At 42.4% G+C, this 20672-nt stretch overlaps 2 protein-coding genes across 7 annotated transcripts in view; one reads left to right on the top strand and one right to left on the bottom strand.

Annotated features, from left to right (window-relative positions):
• On the top strand, window positions 1-20663 carry Duox (dual oxidase). Of its 4 annotated transcripts, XM_076327302.1 has the most exons (20): window positions 1-139; window positions 2997-3077; window positions 5367-5528; window positions 8821-9008; window positions 10709-10913; window positions 10990-11156; window positions 12440-12676; window positions 13353-13798; window positions 14525-14726; window positions 15072-15398; window positions 16127-16351; window positions 16457-16675; window positions 16825-17028; window positions 17104-17416; window positions 17488-17862; window positions 17972-18189; window positions 18515-18976; window positions 19177-19332; window positions 19422-19550; window positions 19726-20663. In XM_076327302.1, exons 1-20 carry the CDS (start codon window positions 46-48, stop codon window positions 19852-19854), a joined length of 4539 nt encoding a protein of 1512 aa, XP_076183417.1. In that variant the 5' UTR covers window positions 1-45; the 3' UTR covers window positions 19855-20663. The 4 variants fall into 4 exon arrangements, with proteins under 4 accessions (XP_076183417.1, XP_076183414.1, XP_076183415.1 ...); XM_076327299.1 differs by lacking the exons at window positions 1-139; window positions 2997-3077 and having other exon boundaries at window positions 5372-5528; window positions 19422-19631; XM_076327300.1 differs by lacking the exons at window positions 1-139; window positions 2997-3077 and having other exon boundaries at window positions 5372-5528.
• The window catches only part of Mol (dual oxidase maturation factor 1 mol), a 9724-nt gene continuing 9395 nt past the window's right edge, over window positions 20344-20672 (bottom strand). For all 3 annotated transcript variants that reach the window (XM_076327311.1, XM_076327308.1, XM_076327309.1), the window contains one exon: window positions 20344-20629. In XM_076327311.1, coding sequence (XP_076183426.1) covers window positions 20458-20629 — 172 coding nt within the window. In that variant the 3' untranslated portion in view covers window positions 20344-20457. The remainder of the gene's footprint in view (window positions 20630-20672) is intronic.

Genomic DNA, 20672 nt, shown 5'->3' on the forward strand with positions numbered 1-20672 from the left:
TGATCGTGAAGAAATGCACGGGCTGGTGGTGTACTCGCGACGACGATGATGCGACGACGACCACCGCCGCCGGGACGGATGCTGCCGCGGCTCTACGCGTTTACCTGGCTGCTCTGGTGTGTCTTGCCTGCTGGGACCGGTACGCGATCACTCCTTACACCTAGACGAACGGCGTGACCCCCCTCCGGGCCCCCTTTGGTTCTTCAGCGCGACGAAAGTGTAACGAAAGTGAAAATATGGAGCGATCGCGTTCCGCTCAGGCGATTCCCGGTTTCCTCCGTCTTCCACTCGTTTGGAACCTCTTCACCGGGTCTTTCAACGCGATTGCCCTTGGATTCGAATTTTTTCGGGGATCTTCGACGTCGATCGGTACCTCGTGCACACGATTCAACGATCGTAGTGTCGTTGGTAATTTTATTTCGAGAACGAATCGTAGAAAGTACCGTCTTGAAAATTAGTCCTGGAACGTGTCGTCTTGAAAATTAATCCTAGAACATGTCGCCTTGAAAATTAGTCCTAGAACGTACCGTCTTGATAATTAGTCTTAGGGCGTATCGTCTCGAAAATTAATCCTAGAATCTATCGTCTTGAGAATCAATCTTGGTACACATCTCCTTAAAAATTAGTCCTGGAAAGTACCGTTTTGAAAATTAATGTTAGAACGTATCGTCTCGAAAATTAATCCTAGAACCTATCGTCTTGGGAATTAATCCTAGAACGTATCGTCTCGAAAATGAATCTTGGAATCCATCGTCTCGAAAATTAGTCTTAGGGCGTATCGTCTTGAAAATTAATCCTAGAATCTATCGACTTGAGAGTCAATCTTAGAACACATCTCCTTAAAAATTAGTCCTGGAACGTATTGTCTTCAAAATTAATCCTGGAACGTATCGTCTCGAAAATTAATTCTAGAATCTATCGTCTTGAGAATTAATCCTGGAACGTAATGCCTTGAAAATTAGTCCTGGAACGTACTGTCTTCAAAATTAATCCTGGAACGTATTGCCTTGAAAATTAGTCCTGGAACGTACCGTCTTCAAAAATTAATCCTGGAACGTATCGTCTCGAAAATGAATCCTAGAATCTCTCGTCTCGAGAATTAATCTTGGAATATATCGTCTAGAAAATGAATCCTGGAATCTATCGTCCCGAAACTGAATCCTGGAAGCAAGAGTTAATTCGTCGCACGGTGTGTTTCTATTCCGATGTTAAAAAATTGTCCCGGGTTAGATCCAGAGAACAAAGTAGCGGTTATTCGAGACCCGGTGTGAATGTCGCGCGTTTGGTCACGGATCGTTCGAAAAAGTAGCGATTTCTCTCACGTTGTGAGACAATCACGTGCATACTTGGTAAGGTCTCACCCACAGTGGTGGTATCGCGAACGCGGCCAGAACGTGTTCGCAGGTGGATTTTTGTTCGATAACGTCGAGTCCCCGTGTGCAGTGCAACCAGCGCACTGTCGTTGTTAGACGCGTGTTGCAACTTACGTACACCGAGGAGACGCGTGTACGTGTTCAGCGCGATAGGTTGCGGTGGGCATGGCTCCGAGGATGGTATGTCCGGAGGAGCTTGCTCACCGGGTGAGAAAGTTGTAGCTTCGACGAAAATCGAATTTCGAAGCGAACTGGCTCCGGTCAGATCGAGATTTACGGAACGATCACCGCTCGAAACTCACCGTACTGGGAAACCTAGATCGGTGACGAGTTCGCTTCTGTTCGCCTCAGTTGCTCGTTCTCGGTGTACGCGAGATCGTGTGACGGTTACGGGACAAGTAGGATCTTGAACGCTGCGTGGCGAAGGTATTCGCGTTCCATTCCCGTTGCTTCATTCGTCTCCGAGTTGTGAACCGTGTACTTGAATGGGCCTCAGGGTTGCTCGATGGAACGTGGTAGGGGATATGCAAATCCGAGGATTTAATTGCGGTGCATGAAACGTTCCTTTTTTTCTCTTTATTTCGTTCTTGGAAGGTTTACGAGCGAAATGTACGTTTTCCATTCTTTCTCGAACGTTAACATTCTACACTCGACCCTTATACAACTACGGTTAATTTGTTGCTTGTATCGAAACCGTGTCGAGCGAAATCTAGGTTTTGTAGTGGAAATATTCGCGATGTACAAAAATCGTACGAATCTTAGTGTTGTATACGTACAAGTTCGAAAGTCATAGGACACTGTTCAAAATGTCGCAAAGATTTAAAAATTAAGGAAAATCCTTGAAACAATCTCTTCTTATATTTCACATAGTTAATGCTATGTCTGGTGTAAAGAATACAAGTCCGAATGATACGCATTGTGTAATCAGAATTTGTTAAAACGTCCCATGACTTCTCAGCAGATGTGTACAAAGAGGGTGTGTTCCATTCGATCGATGATTAATTGAAAATTTGGTCCGGAAATCTTACATTTGAAGTCGCGCGACAGCTGTCGGTGTTTCAACTCGGTTGGATCGTTCCCTCGTATCGAAGTTAGCGTAACAAGTAGCCCCCATTAGCGCTTCAACAAGTAACTTCTGTTTCGCGACAGACGAACACCGTGCTCGACAGCCGGATCTCTTCGGTTATCTCGGCTACAATCGCCTCTGTAGTTAATAATTTATGCGCATAACGGATCTCGGGAAGAATTATCATTGCCCCACGGTATGTCGGGCTCGCGGAGTCGATCGATCGCTCCCTCGACGAATGATTAATTTAAGGTAGCGCGATCGAACGGTGATCGATGGGTCTACGAATACGTAGCGCGAACAAATTCTGAGACAGAGCTCGCGAACGCTACACCTCGCGTATAATTCGTTACGGGCCGTTCGATTTGCTCGATTAAAGATTTCCACCTAATTAACAGCCGCGGACGAGGACGATCCTTGAAATCCTTTCGTTCACTTTCGATTTTAGAAAAGCGTCTCTTCGTTCCCTCGGTGTACCAACGGTATGGAAATCGCGGTTGTTCCCGCGCGTGAAACGTTCCAGATCTCATCGGTCACTTTTTCTCCATCTCTTTCAGGAGTGCTTCACAGCTACGCGGACAAACAGAGGTACGATGGATGGTACAACAATCTGGCGCATCCGGATTGGGGATCGATCGGCAAGTACAACGAACAGTTCGCTTGTTTTGTCATCGTCGCGGTGTCGACGTGCACGATTACCACTCTGTGACTTCGTTACGTTTAACACGGAACGATCCTTGTTCGTGGATGGAAGATACGGAACAGCGGAGGGACATTTTTCGAAAATTGAGAACGACGAGAAGATCGCGAAGAAAGGATTTTTTCGGGAATTTTTTTATTTCTTCGGGAATTTTTTCATTTCTTCGGGAATTTTTTTATTTCTTCTAGAATTTGTTTTATTTCTTCGGGAATTTTTTTATTTCTTCTACAATTTGTTTTATTTCTTCGGGAATTTTTTTATTTCTTCTAGAATTTGTTTTATTTTTTCGGGAATTTTTTCATTTCTTTGGGAATTTTTTTATTTCTTCGAGAATTTTGTTACTTCTTCTAGAATTTGTTCTATTTCTTCTAGAATTTGTTTCATTTCTTCGGGAATTTTTTTATTTCTTCTAGAATTTGTTTTATTTCTTCGGGAATTTTTTCATTTCTTCGGGAATTATTTTACTTCTTTGGGAATTTTTTTATTTCTTTGGGAATTTTTTTATTTCTTCGGGATTTTTTTTATTTTTTCGGGAATTTTTTTACTGCTTTGGGAATTTTTTTATTTCTTTGGGAATCTTTTCATTTCTTCGGGAATTTTTTTATTTCTTCGGAAATTTTTTCATTTTTTCGGGAATTTTGTTATTTCTTCGTGAATTTTTTAATTTTCAAACAGTTACCGTATCAAGGGCCGTTATTATATAAGCAGCACCGACACGAGGCGATCTTTCCATTCGCGCGAAGATTATCAAAGAACGATTTCGTCGCGAATTTCTTATTCGTGGAGAGTTTCGAAATTGTAAACGCAACACGTGAAAGCGAATGAAAAAAAAGCGACGATGAATCGGAAGATTCGAGCGACGAGAAAGAGGAACCGATTAGTTACGCGAATTTTTTAACGACAGAGGATTTCGGAATCGTCGTTATAAATCATAAAGGGAAGTGAAAAAAGTGTCGATGAGACGACGTTCATTTCCCGGCAAATTAATTATACTTTTTGCTGGAAATTATAATCAACGATCGTTGATTAATCATCCGCGAATCGAAGTCTGGAAATAATGAATATTACGCAGCGTTATCAATGAAACGATCGACGTGTCTCGTAATTGTATATTCGTTAAGAGAGTTTACGGTTTCTCTTACGAGCGTTATTGGCCAAGTTCGTACTCTCGAGACCGAATTATTCGGTGCAGTAACATTACGCACCGAATAATTATTTATCGTAAATTGTGAATATATTTATTGCCACTTAACACCGTATACGGAGCAATACAGACGTAACCGGTGAAAGATGAAAGAAGTTACGATTTGGTTTCAATGCGAGAGTAAAGAAACGAGCAACAAGAACGTACATGCGTGAAAAAACGTAATCAGCTCGGCTAACAGAGTGTTATGGTGTTATGGTTCTTTAAACAAGAAAATTGTAGCCTTTCGATTGTACTGACACGGACAAGCGTGTGTAACAGAAACGACAAAATTAATGACAAGTTAAAGTAATCATATACCGAAAAAAAACGATGGAGTAATACATTGTCGTAAAATGGTGTGCAATCAACTACTTAGATTTCGGTCAAATGGATGAAATTATGCGACAGGACTGACGGAGAAGTTTCATTATCCTTTTGCAATAGTAATTATCAACCTTGATCTCGGTTAGTAGATAATTGTTCGTTTTACTGGATACACAAAATATCTAGTATTACCAGTATTACCAGTACTACTATATACTTTGCTTACTTCACTTGTTACCAAAGGACACAGTATTGCTATATAATTATACAAATAATATTTTACAGTTAAACAGTCGCATAGATAGCTGATTCAAAGATCACCTATGTAAGGTCAGAAACTATCGAGTGTCGTCGTTTCGTTTTTTTTTGGTGAAAATGAAACACGATTTCATTTACAATGTACAAACGTTTGATTAAATTACATATCCTCCGTTTTGGAAAACGAAATGACTTACCGAACGAGCCAATATTTCCCCAGTGGCTTTGCAAATAGTTTATTATTAAATTTCTTATCAACTGTCGCTCGTATCGTGCCCGATAATTCAATCGATTTTTACATCGTGGACTGAAATACGATGACAATAAAAATTCCAATGGTTTTAGAAAGTAACCGCCGGATCGATACGGCCGAAAGTGCACGTCGACGGTGCGTCATAACAAATAATGGGGAGAATTTATTAAATTATGATAATCTTTACGCGGTTCGTAACTCCGTAGACAGCAGGCTGATACGAAAGATGCCAGCAGCGTATTCCGATGGAGTTTACATGCTGGCTGGACAGGATAGGCCCTCACCGAGGAAGCTCAGTCAACTGTTCATGCAGGGTGACGATGGATTGCCATCGGTCAAGAACAGGACAGCGTTATTCGCCTTCTTTGGTAAGCATCAGTCATCGCGAACGATCTAAGACACTTTCGAATATCGTATTTTAATTAGAACGCATCACTCCAAGTAATTAATCAGAGGACAAAATTCCAAAGGGGTCACGTTTTGTAAGATAAAAATTCCCGATGGCCGGCGTGTCGAGAATTCAGAGCTTTCGAAATTCTAGAAACGAAAATGTATTAAATATATTCAGGAATTTAGCAATTTATTCAAATATAATTTATCGTACGAAATAAGTTGAGATATACCAGTATATTTAAACAAAATTTCACGTACAAATTATATAGATAGACTAGTGTATTAAAATATATATAATCTAACGTACAAATTATATAGATATACTGGTATATTAAATTATATATATAATCTAACGTACAAATTATATAGATATACTGGTATATTAAAATATATATATAATCTAACGTACAAATTATATAGATATACTGGTATATTAAAATATGTAGATAATTTAACGTACAAATTATATAGATATACCGATATATTAAAATATATATATATACAATCTATCGTACAAATATATATTCAAACGTATCGATTAACGGTATAAATTCACCAATGCGAAACGTATTGAACGAAAACGATATATTAATATCCTTTCTGTATTTGGAAAGGCTCGGTAAGCGTAGACAGTTCGTACAAGTGCGAAGTAGAAATAAATAGGCTCGAAGATTGGAGAGATTCCAACTTGGCAGCTCTGACAGATACGTTCGAAACGTAGGTGGCAATTCGGTAACGTCGTACGAAAGAATTAATTTCGTTGCACGTTTCGAGATTCGCTCGTGTCTCGAAACAATTACCCTGGAAAGATCCCGGCGAAATCGATTTTCTCACGCGGAGTGAACCGTTCGTTCGAAATCACGCCTTCCGGGACAAATTTTTCCTCCTCTCGTATTTACGAACGAGAGAGGCAAAAAAAAAATTGTTTCTCGAGAACCGTGTTGCATCGTTTTCGTTCCGTATCGCGACCTATCAATTTTCATTCCAATTCGATCGTTTCATTCGCGGGGAAAACAACTGTGATAAATAAAAAAAAAAACAATTTAAAATATCAGATTCCCCGCTATAGAATCCGACAGAAATGATTTAGAAAGGTGTCGAGACAAATTAACGAAGTTTTACGAGAATTTTATTTCGTGTATTTCGAAGCCCGATAAGAAAAAAAAAAAAAGAAACCAATAATTCGACAGTTTCGACATTGGACGGATAATTCATCGTGTCGGTGTTTTTTCGAGGTTTTCCCCGTTGCTTTGGAACATTCTTATCCTTCGTCCGATCGGTGATTTGTGACGATGAAACTCGCTAACTCGTCGGGCTGAAAAACACCATTTCAAATTCCACGGAGTAACGTGGATCGTTTTATTCGATCGTCTCGCTTAACACGTTCAACACTGTTTTGTTTTCTTAAAACGCTTACCAAGGAACAAACCTTGATACTTGTAAACCTTTGAGTACTTTTAAGTAACTTTTAAGAAGTTACTACACGATAAGAAGCGTATCGATGAATCGTTAAATATTTCTATTTTTCGGATTACGATTCGAACGTCCTTGAGTACGAAAAATTAATATAGATTACGATCCACGTGTCGAGAAACGAGAATATACCATTGTTCGATAAGCGGTTTACTAACGCGTGCATTCCCAAGGAAGGATCGCGGTATACGTGCACCAGGATATCGATTTATCCGGGAACGGTATTCGTCATTCACGAATATCAGATAATCGTGCAACCGCGCGCGGAATGGTTGCTGACTGACGCCGGTATTCGAGTATCCGTATCGCTTGTTGTCCGTTGCGCAAATCGCGAGGTGTCCGGGATAGAAACGAGCACCGCGAGCCGACTGACTTGGTACTTTTCGATCCACTTTTCACCGTGAAACGTTTCGTGTTAACGCGGTCGGTTTCGTGTCACGCCGCACGCCACAATTGGGGGATCGCTCGGACACTAAATCCGGCCGCGATCGATCGAGAGACACCACGATTCGAAAATAATCGAACGATTTGAGAAATCTCGCGCACGGTTAGGGGGAAAGTTACATCGTGAAACGAGAAGGTTGTTCGTTAGGTCTTTCGAGTTCTAGATAGTATAAAAATTGTCTTATGGTTTTTTACCGTGTGTTTTATACTTTTTCCCTGGAGACTTAAACAACACAAATTTTGTGTATAAGAAAGTACAAGAGTTTCAATTGACTTTGAAACGGGGAAAATCAACCATGTTCCTCTGTTTTGGTTTAGAACCTTACAAATTGAGCTATATTCAAGAATTCTTTTTTAATTCTAATCTACGAGGAACTAGGTCTCGAATCCTAGTCTTAATTTTAAACTACACCGTGAAAGTTGAAGCTTACCTAGAAGGTCTTTCAAGTTCTAGAAATTATAAAAGTTGTCTTCTGTTTTTATTATATATTTTATACTTTTCCCCAGAGACTTAAACAACACGAATTCGGTCTATAAGAAAGTACAAGAGGGAATCTTGATAGTACAATATCTTGCTACCATTTAAATTGACTTTGAAACTAGAAAAATCAATCATAAACATTCCTCTGCTCTATTTTGGATCCTCACAAATTGTGCTCTATTCAAGATTTCTCCTCTAAAGAAAATTCATCTACACAAAACCACCAAAAATTACATTCCAACTCTTCGAATCCACGAAGAACCCTTCCCAAATCCCAGTCCAAGTTTTCTCCACGAGGAAACATACACCAATTGAAAGTTTCCTACACAAGTACCACCGATTCCAATTCCTAGATCTTCGAACCCTCAAAGAAAATTCACGTAAATTCATTTCCAAGTAAACGTTCGTCAATTTCGAACTTACCCATACCGATTCTTACGATCCGTGTTCTCGGTTCTCTTCAGTTCCGCGACTGATTATTCGTAGAACGGTGAGAACGCACGGTTTGCATACGAGGAGAGGAGAGGGAGGGGGCGAAAAACTCGCGACCTCTTAATTATTTGGAGCGGCGGTAAACGGTTTTCGGTTGCACGCTTTCCTGTCGAAACCTCCGCGCGGCCATGTTGAAACCTCGAGAGCGAGGCGCGCGTGGAGAGGAAAGCGTGTCCTCGAAAAAGAAAGTAAAAACTGGGACGGTCGTCCAAATTCCATTCGCGTAAGCTCTCTGTACCGAGTCGAGGAAGCGATCGCGGGAAAAGTCGTACGATCTTGGAACCGGTCGACGTCGTTGTCGTTATCGTCGTCGACGTCGACGCGTGGCCCTCTTCTTCCTCGCTTGGAGGACCGTCTTCACCGCAGCTTCGTTTCAGGGCAACTGGTCACGTCAGAAATAATCATGGCCAGCGAAAGTGGCTGCCCTATAGAGTACCATCGGATCGACGTAGACAAATGCGACCCGGTTTTCGACAAGGAGTGCCAAGGTAACAAGTACATTCCCTTCCGTCGGGCGGATTACGATCGTCGAACCGGACGCAGCCCAAATAGCCCCCGTGAACAGGTAATTCCTTGCTTTCCACCGATTTCATTTTTTTTTTTTTTTTTTCGCCACCTGATCGGTCCAGGTGGGTAATCTCGATTCGAAAATTTCTACGACCGGAGTACACGCGAATAGGTATTATTCTCGTCAAGGTCAAGTCGATGCTGCCAATTGCGCAACGAGTGTTCGAAACGATCGAACAATCGTCGAGACTCGTCGATGAGAATCGATCGTTTGGACACCATTTGTAAATATTTGAACACCGATTTGATATTCGAGTATTCGTGGATTTTTCGAACAGATTGTAAATTCTCTACACCCCTCGAGATTATCGAAACGTATTTTGAGTAGATATTACGCAGAACGAAACTCGAACTTGTTCAAAGTACCATGGATATCGAATTACAATAGAACAGCATTCGTGCAATCATTTCGGGCATTGTACATTTCATCTCGCCGGTTAAGGACTCCCGTATCTCGTGTAACGATAATTGGGTTTTGACTCATTACGCGGTATTATTATCCTTATTAACGATCGGCAGAGTTAACGAGAATTAAGAGCTCCATAAAGCGTTTTTCTTACGTGTCTGGCATCACGGTACACATCATAATTGCGCTACTAAATACGATCTCGCGAACGGTTTTAACGAGAACCGGAATTCTCCTCGATAAGGAACTCTAAACTTCTGGTTTTCTAATTGCAATTGGATCGAATCTCGCGTTTGCTTCCTGATGATTATTTAGCGTCGGTTATAAATAACTTTCCCCTCGCTACGTGATTGACCGTTTCGGGACTCGGTTTTTCTTTTAGGGAGAGGATTTAAAAACGATACACGTGATTTTTCTATACGGGAAAATAAGTCGCGAGAAATTACGTTTCTTTTAGGGAGAGGGGAGAGAGTTTAGAAACGAGACACGTGATTTTTTTTATAAGGGAAAATAAGTCGCGAGAAATTCTTCTTTTAGAGAGAAGGGAGAGGGTTTAGATACGAGACACGTGATTTTTTTTATAAGGGAAAATAAGTGGCGAGAAATTTTTCTTTTAGTGAGAAGGGACAAGGTTTAAATTACGTTACACGTGAGTTTTGTATACTGGAAAATAAGTCGCGAGAAATTTTTCTTTTAGATACGTTACACGTGATTTTTGTATACGGGAAAATAAGTCGCGAGAAATTCTTCTTTTAGAGAGAAGAGAGAAGGTTTAGATACGTTACACGTGATTTTTGTATACTGGAAAATAAGTCGCGAGAAATTTTTCTTTTGGATACGTTACACGTGATTTTTGTATATGAGCAAATAAGTCGCGAAAAATGTTTCTTTGAAAGAGGGGAAGGTTTAGAAACGATATACATGATTTTTGTATACTGGAAAATAAGTCGCGAGAAATGTTTCTTTTGGAGAGAAGGAAGAGGGTTTAGATTACGTTACACGTGATTTTTGTATACTGGAAAATAAGTCGCGAGAAATTTTTCTTTTAGATACGTTACACGTGATTTTTTTATACGGGAAAATAAGTCGCGAGAAATGTTTCTTTGAAGGTACGTTTGTTGTTGAAGGTTTCTTTGTAGAAAAAGATATACATGATTTTTGTATACTGGAAAATAAGTCGCGAGAAATGTTTCTTTTGGAGAGAAGGGAGAGGGTTTAGATTACGTTACACGTGATTTTTGTATACGGGAAAATAAGTCGCGAGAAATAGCTCTGAATACGTGAGGTTGCAGATAAACAAAGTGACGAGCTGGATAGACGGTAGCTTCATCTATTCGAGCAGCGAGGCATGGGCGAACACAATGAGATCGTTCAAGAACGGTAGCCTTCTCATGGAGCCCACGAGAAAATTCCCGGTGAGAAACACCATGCGTGCCCCGCTCTTCAATCACGCGGTCCCACACGTCATGAGGATGCTCAGCCCGGAACGTCTCTACCGTGAGGACAATTTTTTATTTCGTCTCGAAACGCGTCGATTCCGAAACACACTACTCCGGAATGTGAAATTATTCAGTTCTCGGTGATCCGCGAACGAATCAACATCCACCTATGCTTGCCCTGGGGATATTGTTCTATCGATGGCACAACGTTGTCGCGGCACGGATACAACTGGAACATCCGAACATGACCGACGAGGACGTCTTTCAGAAAACGCGAAGCATCGTCGTGGGGACGTTACAGGTAATTTCATTCGACACTGTTCGAGAAGATCTCCAGTCGTTTCTTTTTTAAGTATTCAATATTTTAGTAGGTCCTGGAGAACTTTCCAACTAACTCTAAAATATTGAATCAAAAGGATAATTTAGCCAAATTTATTTTTATCCTAGATTGGTCAATACTTTGGTACATTGTAGAGAATCTTAATCTTCAAATCTTAATAACGTCACTGGAATTATTTTTTTTTTCAAGTATTCAATATTTTAGTAGGTCCTGGAGAACTTTCCAACTAACTGCTCAAAAGGATAATTTACTCAAATTATTTTTTTGTATTTATCCTAGATTGTTCAATACTTTGGTAGATTGTAGAGAATCTTAATAACATCACTGGAATTATTTTCTTTTTAAGTATTTAATATTTTAATAGGTGCTGGAGAACTTTTTAACTAATGCTCGATAGGATAATTTATTCAAATAATTTTTTTCTTAGATTGTTCAATACTTTAGTAGATTGTAGAGAATCTTAATCTTAAAATTTTAATAACGTCACTGGAATTATTTTTTTTTTAAGTATTTAATATTTTAGTAGGTGCTAGATTGTTTATCACTTCAATAGATCTTAGAAAACATTTCGTAGGCTTCTCGAAAGGATCTCGAGTTATTTTCTCCCGGATTAATTAACGTACTATTGGCATCGAGATATTTAATGTACCAATAGATGTGACAAAGTACTCGAAACGAAGAATATCTCCTTCGCGAACGAGATCTCATTGTGGTATTCAATATTTTAGAGTGACCTAGAAATTGTGGTAGTGAAATGAGGTCACCCACTCGAATGAGGTCAGCTCTCATTAACTCGCCACGTATATCGGTATCTTATTAATATGTCTTTCGGTGGAAAGATTCTTATCGGTGTTAAAATTGAAATTCGAGTATCGCGCCGTTGTTGTGCCGAACTTCGTAGAAACAATTCGACTTGGAGATCCTCCGCGCGTAGTATAATACATCGACGTACGTATCCGTCGTTAACATTAGTTACATCGTTGTAACGCAATTACAACATAACGAATACATCATTTCTATATTGCATGAGCTGTCAACTCGGTACTCTTCCATGTAATTCTATAGCGTACACATGTAACTGTATATCGTCACAGTAACACGATATACTAATTTTATGCTACGCAAAGAATTAATATGAAATCACGGAGCGTGATCCTTTGTGGAGCCCCGTGACGCCATCTTATGTCCAGCGGTGCAACGCGATTAACAATTATTTTTCTTTCGTAATTCCGTTTCGATTTCAGAATATCATTTTATACGAATACATTCCCATGCTATTGAACGAAGATCCGCCACCTTACGCAGGTTACAAACCGGATCTCCATCCAGGGATCAGTCACATATTCCAAAGCGCCGCTTTTCGATTTGGTCACACGCTCGTGCCACCCGGTATATATCGTCGTGACGAAAGTTGCGAGTACAGAAGAACCAACACCGATCAACCAGCCATCAGACTTTGTTCTACATGGTGGGACTCGAACGTGAGCACGATAAATTTCACAAATGTTTCGAGAGGACGATTCGGAACCTCTTAAACGCACCATTGAATTTTCAAATAAAATTACAAAATAATTATTCGGCTCGTAGCGAGTCTCGATCGGGAAACAAATTTCAAAATCAACAGTAGAAACAGGTCCCTGATGTCTAATAAAATCTATATAAATGAAAGATACACCGATCAACCAGCCATCAGACTTTTTTCTACGTGATGGGACTCGAACGTGAGCACCATAAATTTCGCAAATGTTTCAAGAGGACGATTCGAAACCTCTTAAACGAACCATTGAATTTTCGAATAAAATTACAAAATAATTATTCGGCTCGTAGTGAATCTCGATCGAGAAACGAATTAAATTATTTTTCGAAGAAACGCAACACTAGAAACAGGTCCCTTGTGTCTAAATAAAATCTATACAAATGAAAGATAAATACGTTGCAAATGTAATTATTCAGCTCGTAGCGAGTCTCGATCGAGAAACGAATTAAATTATTTCTCGTAGAAATGTAACACTAGAAACAAATCCTTGGTGTCTAAATAAAATCTATTTATTTATGTATTTATCTATCTATTTATGTATTTATCTACATAAATGAAAGATAAATACGTTGCAATTGTATGCGTTTCGAAAGTTAACGAATTCGTTTGATATTTTCCAGGAAGTTTTAACGAACAGTACCATCGAAGAGCTGATAATGGGCCTGACATCTCAAATAGCCGAAAAGGAGGACAATCTCCTCGGCACCGATATCAGGAACAACCTCTTCGGGCCCATGGAATTCTCTCGCAGAGATCTGGGTGCCCTGAACATTATGCGTGGGAGAGACAACGGGCTTCCGGACTACAACACAGCCAGATCTCACTTGAAATTGCCACGCAGGAAGACCTGGAACGAGATCAATCCGGAATTGTTTAACAAGAATCCATCCTTGCTGCGCACGCTGGTCGAGATCCACTCGAACAATTTGAACAACGTCGACGTCTACGTGGGCGGAATGCTGGAGTCCAGCGCCGGTCCCGGAGAACTTTTCTCCGCGGTGATCAGAGAACAGTTTCTTCGTTTGAGGGACTCGGATAGGTTCTGGTTCGAGAACGAGGAGAACGGGTGCGTTCGATGGAGAACACGAGCAAACCCTCGGCGACGATCGAACGAAAAGAAAACTCGAGCTTTGAACAATAGTATAGATAATAGTACACTTCGTGGTAGATGTAGGATCAGATTTCATGGTTTAACCCTTTGCACTCGAGGCTTCTTTGCTACTAGAAACCAACGTCTCGAGAAAATCCTTTAAGTTGTAAAATTCTGAAATGGAACATTTTTGTATACTTTGCCTACGTACGTTTACGCTCTACAAGAACGTGATATTTCAATTCCAATTTGAATTCCAAACCATCAAGTGTTTGTTTCCCGGATCAGAAATAATACACTGAATTAAGTGGCGAGCGAGGGTCTCCTCTCGAGTCCAAAGGGTTAGAACGAGACGAAAATGTAGAACGAAAAGTAGATTGTACAGTTGATTTCGTTTTCGAGGAAAGTGTAATTAAAGATCGATCTAGTACGCGTGCATTTACCTATGGATTATACAAATGGTATCAGAGACTCGACTCTGTGGTTCCATGACTCGAGATAAGACGAAAGTCTACAATATTAAAATTGCATTGTGGAAAGACTAATATTTAACACCACAGACGATTAAATTGTCCCTCTGACACCATTTGTACCACGAACTTCGACCCACGGTGTAGAACCACGGAATATCCCCCGTCGCTGAGGAGTTAGAGTTCCCTGTACCGTTGAAGAATTAATCCAACGTGTTTCTACTTCACCTAGGATTTTCACGAAGAGCGAAATCGAGGAGATCAGTCGCGTGACTCTATGGGATGTGATAGTAAACGCTACCGGGATCTCATCGGACGCCATACAGAAGAGCGTGTTCGTTTGGGAGGAGGGAGATCCTTGTCCTCAACCGTACCAACTGAACTCGACGATGTTGGAACCGTGCGTTCCATTGCAGCGTTACGATTACTTCGAGGTGATTGGAGGATTCAATTACGGTCCATCGAGTAGATTAAACCTGGTGTACGCTGTACATGAATGTTTATTCATCCAGGCGGCTTTTCGCGAAATTCGTAATCACTCTAACCATCATCGCTCGTAACTTCTTCTACGAGTAGTGAAGAAACGCGAGTGACGAAGCGATGAATCTCTTTTTTAAATCGCTAACCTCTGAAATGCTCGAAAGAAAAAAAATCGAGAAAAAATAACTCTGCACGAAACGCGTTAATTGTATACAATAGTTTCCTGTAACGATTATCCACTTGTTGGTTAATCCGACCGTGTGTCGGAACAACGATGATCGAAAGGTATGTTTTTACAGGGAAGCGAGCTGGTGTACATATACGCTTGCGTGTTCCTCGGTTTCGTGCCGATCTTGTGCGCCGGTGTCGGTTACGGGCTGGTGAAGCTGCAGAATCGACGCAGGAGGCGATTGAAGATCCTCCAGGAGGAGATACAGAAGCGAAACGACGGGAAGATATGCGTGGACAAGATGATCGTCCGCGAGTGGCTGCACGCGAACCATCGTCGTCTGGTCAAGGTGAAATTCGGGCCGGAGGCGGCGCTCCATATCGTCGACCGCAAGGGGGAGAAACTCCGCACCTTCGATTTCAGCGAGGTTAACACCGTTACCATGGAGGAGTCCCAGGTGATTGCAGCAACCGGTCGTCGCTTTTACGTTTTATGAAATTCCGGAATCTGGCCAGGAAATCTCGAACGGAACCTCGGTTGGGCAACCGAGAGATACCCAGCGAGGAAACGCGTGAAAATTCGTTCAGCCTCGCGAGCCCGCCATTCTTTGGCAACCGAATTCGAACGGACCCGTTGAGCAAAACGCGAAACGCTCAACTCTACGCTTTCGCGAGCACTTGAAATTCTTGCCTCAACGCGAGAGGATTGCTCAAAATAATTATTGTACCGTCTACACGCGTTCACCGAGTTCGTTGTAACGGTTCAGTAGGTAATGGATTGTTCGGGGAAAGATCCAGTCGAGGTAACGAAAATTCCTTCACCTTTCGAAAACAATCGCGGTAAGATCTACCGAAGGGGTAATGCTTCAGGAATGTTCTAGTTAAGGTGGTGAAAATTTCCACACTTTCCAAACCAGTCGTGCAACGTGTCTACCTACGAACTGTTCACTAATAAGGCAATACTTCGATAGACACATTGAACGCGAGGTAGTGAAAATTTGTAGATTTCTCGTACCGAACTTTGTTACTCGATAATCGTACTTCGTTCCTTGATGATGTACCCAATTGTTCAGAGGCACGATCGCATTGTACGGAAGATCATTGTACGCGTTTAAATTCGGTCCACCGATGTAATTGCCGCGCGTGACCCGTAATACCGCCCCGTAACAATGAAATCGACTTTCAGGAAAACGAGAACGGGCATCGAAAAGCCTTGGTACTGCTACGTATACCGCGGGACTACGACCTTGTCCTTGAACTGGATTCTCTGGCCTCGCGTAGAAAGTTCACCGCGAAACTGGAGGCATTTCTGGCGTCCCATAAGAAGCATTTCACGCTGTCCCAAGTGAGCCGGGACATTATGCTCGCGAAAGCGGAAACGAAGGAACGACGACAAAAGAAACTCGAACAGGTTACCACCTATTCACGTATATGCGTTCCGTTCGCACGATTAAGAACGATTCGATGTAATTCTCGTTTGCTGGATGCCTGATCGAAGCGTTCTCTTCGTTTTTAGTTCTTCAGGGAGGCCTATGCACTGACATTCGGGCTACGACCTGGCGAAAGGCGACGCCGATCCGAGGACAGCGATAGCGGTGAGGTCGTCACCGTGATGCGAACCTCGCTTTCTAAAAGCGAGTTCGCAAGCGCGCTCGGGATGCGGGCGGATGCCGTGTTCGTGAAGAAAATGTTCAACATCGTGGACAAGGACAGAGACGGTCGTATCTCGTTCCAGGTACTTGATGTTTCTTATTTCTACAAAAGCGAGCTCTCTCACCGGGAACCTCGATAAGGAGATTGTTCCGGATTGTTTACCTTAAGGACTTAAGGACTTAAGTATCTTGGTTACCTTAACCAGATAACCAGATTGTTCGTACGTTACAGGAATTCTTGGACACGGTGTTGTTGTTCTCGCGCGGCAAGACCGAGGACAAACTGAGGATCATATTCGACATGTGCGACAAGGACAGCAACGGGGTGATCGACAAGGAGGAACTGTCCGAGATGCTCAGATCGTTGGTGGAGATCGCTCGAACGACCAGTCTCTCGGACGATCATGTCACCGAGCTGATAGATGGAATGTTCCAAGTAATCAAGGCCACTGTTTTCAAATTATTATTCGTACCGTGGAATCGACGGAGAGCTTAAATCGTACGTTTCCAGGACGCCGGGCTCGAGAGAAAGGATTACCTCACCTACAACGATTTCAAGCTGATGATGAAAGAGTACAAAGGGGATTTCGTGGCGATCGGTCTCGATTGCAAAGGCGCTAAACAGAATTTCCTGGACACGTCGACGAACGTTGCTCGTATGACCAGTTTCCATATCGATCAGCTTCCGTCGGAGGACACGAAGAGCTGGGCGCGAAAACAGTGGGACGCGATGTCGACGTTCCTCGAGGAAAACCGACAGAATATATTCTATCTGTTCGTTTTCTACGTTACCACCATAGCTCTTTTCGTCGAGAGATTCATATGCGAGTATCCACGGTTATTTCGGGCCCTCGGTTGCGAAAGACGAATGACTAAGTGTTGTCGCAATTTTTAGATTACTCCTTCATGGCCGAGCACACGGATCTGAGGCACATAATGGGCGTTGGAATCGCTATAACCAGAGGATCGGCCGCTGCCCTGTCCTTTTGCTACAGTTTGCTACTGTTGACCATGTCCCGCAATCTTCTGACCAAACTGAAGGAATTTTCCATTCAACAGTACATTCCGTTGGACTCTCACATACAGTTTCACAAGATCGCCGCTTGCACCGCGCTATTTTTCTCCGTTTTGCACACGGTGGGGCACATGGTGAACTTTTATCACGTTTCCACCCAACCTCTGGCCCATCTTCGCTGTCTGACCAGCGAACTCAGTTTTCCAAGCGATGCTCGCTTGACGATATCGTTCTGGCTCTTCAGAACCGTAACAGGTGATTGGAGAATTCTCGTTGCATTCCAATCCTTGGAACACATCATGTAGCTCCGAACGCAAGGTAACGTCGAGTACGATCAAATAAATACATCGTTAAATCTCCCTAGGTCTCACCGGGATTCTGTTGTTCGTCGTGATGACGATAATCTTTGTCTTCGCTCATCCAACCATACGCCAAAAAGCGTATAAATTCTTCTGGTCGACTCACAGCTTGTACGTGGTGTTGTACGCGCTGTGTCTGATTCACGGTTTGGCGCGTTTAACGGGTTCACCGCGATTCTGGATTTTCTTTGTCGGTCCAGCTATCATTTACTCCCTCGATAAGGTAAATTGGACAGTACCATTTCCGTAGATCAATCTCTATTTATACCTTTTAAAAACGATCATTTTATTTAGCCACGTTTCGCGCATAAATTTAGACGCGAACGATACGCCTGCGACAACTCTCCGGAGTGTAAATATCTATCGGACACCTGCGGTATTGCGAAACACTGCGTAACTCTGTTACTTTATACGAACTAATTGGCATAACTTTCAACGTCTCGGAGATCTACGACGACGCAAGCTCATTCTGTCGATGCGTTGCTCGCAACTAAATGTTCTCGCGAAGCTCGGAGATTTTCTAACGAATCGTTGCTCGAATTCCCCAGGTGGTTAGCCTGCGAACGAAATTCATGGCGTTGGACATCATCGAGACCGAGCTGTTGCCGTCGGACGTGATAAAGATCAAGTTCTACAGACCACCGAATTTAAAGTACCTGTCCGGGCAATGGGTACGGCTCTCGTGCACCGCCTTCAGATCGAACGAATTCCATTCGTTCACCTTGACCTCGGCACCGCACGAGAACTTCCTCTCGTGTCACATCAAGGCACAGGGCCCGTGGACGTGGAAGTTGCGCAACTACTTCGATCCCTGTAATTACAATCCGGAGGACGAGCATCCGAAAATTCGAATCGAGGGTCCGTTCGGTGGTGGTAATCAAGATTGGTATAAGTTCGAGGTCGCAGTGATGGTCGGTGGCGGTATTGGCGTTACACCTTACGCTTCGATGCTCAACGACCTCGTCTTTGGCACGTCCACCAACAGATATTCGGGGGTTGCTTGTAAAAAGGTAACCGAATTGAGCGATTGGTACGAGTTGTTGGCTCGCTAGCAGGGCGGACTCGAGTACAAACGATTGAAAGAAATATGTAAGGATTGAACGTTCAGCTCCAGAGGGAGAATGCAATATCAGATTGTCACTGTTCTAGGGTTTGTTGTATTCTTAACAATTTTTTACTTCGCATCAACGCTGACACGATCTCTTTGCAGGTATATTTTCTATGGATATGCCCGTCCCACAAGCACTTCGAATGGTTCATCGACGTTCTCAGGGACGTGGAAAGGAAGGACGTGACGGATGTCTTAGAGATTCATATATTTATTACGCAATTCTTCCACAAGTTCGATTTACGTACTACTATGCTGGTAAGGTTGTCACGTATACGTTGGAACGATTTGAATCGTTTCCATTTCGAACGAGAAACAGGTATCGGAATCGTGGTTGTTCGTTCCAGTACATTTGCGAGAACCATTTCCAGAGGCTATCCAAGAAGAGTATATTTACAGGGCTGAAAGCGATAAATCACTTCGGCCGGCCCGATATGACTTCGTTCTTAAAGTTTGTCCAGAAGAAACACAGCTACGTAAGTTGTGTAAACAAAACGAATAGAAATAATAATGAAAGTCGGTCAACGGAGAGAATTAAATTCTCCAACTATTATAACGTTAAGTCGCTATATTAATTCCATTGAGCTAAAGGTTGGATATCGTGATTGATGTGTTTCAACGAATTCTGATGCGGTCTGAACATTGTTGCAGGTCAGTAAAATAGGAGTGTTTAGTTGCGGACCGCGTCCGCTAACGAAAAGCGTGATGTCGTCATGCGACGAGGTGAACAAGGGCCGTCGTCTGCCGTATTTCATTCACCATTTCGAGAACTTTGGCTAGTCCGCTCGACGTAACGACGAACGAGGGATGAGAAGAAACGATGGACAACCGTCGTGAATCCTCGTTTGGAGCTCTACCGATTGTATATAATTATGCGCACGCGCGCGTCCTCTATTTATAACGAGTATTACATTTCTTATTTATGATACAAAGAAGATGAATGTTTTCTTTTCGATGCGACGTCACGAGACATCGGTGAAACAATTGACCGATGTCGAACCGTGTCGAACGACGCATGCGCGCGACGTAAGGCGTTCAAAGGGAACCGACTAAACCGAGCCGCGGAATATTTTTGAAAATATCCTGCCACTCCCGAAACGTCACCTTCGATTCTCTGTATCTTCGATTAGCGGTAGTCTCTAACTTATTCCAGCGCATCGAGAACTTCAATGTACATTTTTCAGCTTGTTAAGAAAATTGAAAGCCGACGCATCGCGACGAATCGTTCACTCTGTTCTCCTCCATCGTTCCCAGGAGTTCTGGAGGGGAGGGTGGTAGAGTAACCGGACGCATGGAGTAAAAAGTAGGATTCTTTTTTTTATTTATTTTCGGAAGGTCGAAGAGATCGTTAACGACCGATGGACGAGTGGAAATCGACGGACGTCAACCGTTGATCGTTCTCCGCGAGGACGACGGGAATGGGTAAGACCAATTGTTCTTGGCGGATTCCTCGTGTTGAAACTCCGTGGACTCGTGGGTGGTGTAACCGCGATTAATCACGCCCTGTGTGTCCTCCTTGGCGTCGTGTCTGCTCTGCAGTTTCGACGACAGTTGACTGAAACGATGCGAATAAAGATCTGATCATCCAATACCGATAC

The sequence above is a fragment of the Ptiloglossa arizonensis genome, chromosome 2 (genome assembly GCF_051014685.1).
Source record: "Ptiloglossa arizonensis isolate GNS036 chromosome 2, iyPtiAriz1_principal, whole genome shotgun sequence".
Taxonomy (NCBI): Eukaryota; Metazoa; Arthropoda; class Insecta; order Hymenoptera; family Colletidae; genus Ptiloglossa; species Ptiloglossa arizonensis.

Bases quoted from the DNA above. Each gene is read 5' to 3' on its own strand.
- Duox (XM_076327302.1), top strand. From the start codon at position 46: ATGATGCGACGACGACCACCGCCGCCGGGACGGATGCTGCCGCGGCTC. The intron at 140-2,996 runs GTACGCGATCAC...CATCTCTTTCAG, and splicing joins TGTCTTGCCTGCTGGGACCG to GAGTGCTTCACAGCTACGCG. The intron at 9,009-10,708 runs GTAATTCCTTGC...GTGAGGTTGCAG, and splicing joins CAAATAGCCCCCGTGAACAG to ATAAACAAAGTGACGAGCTG.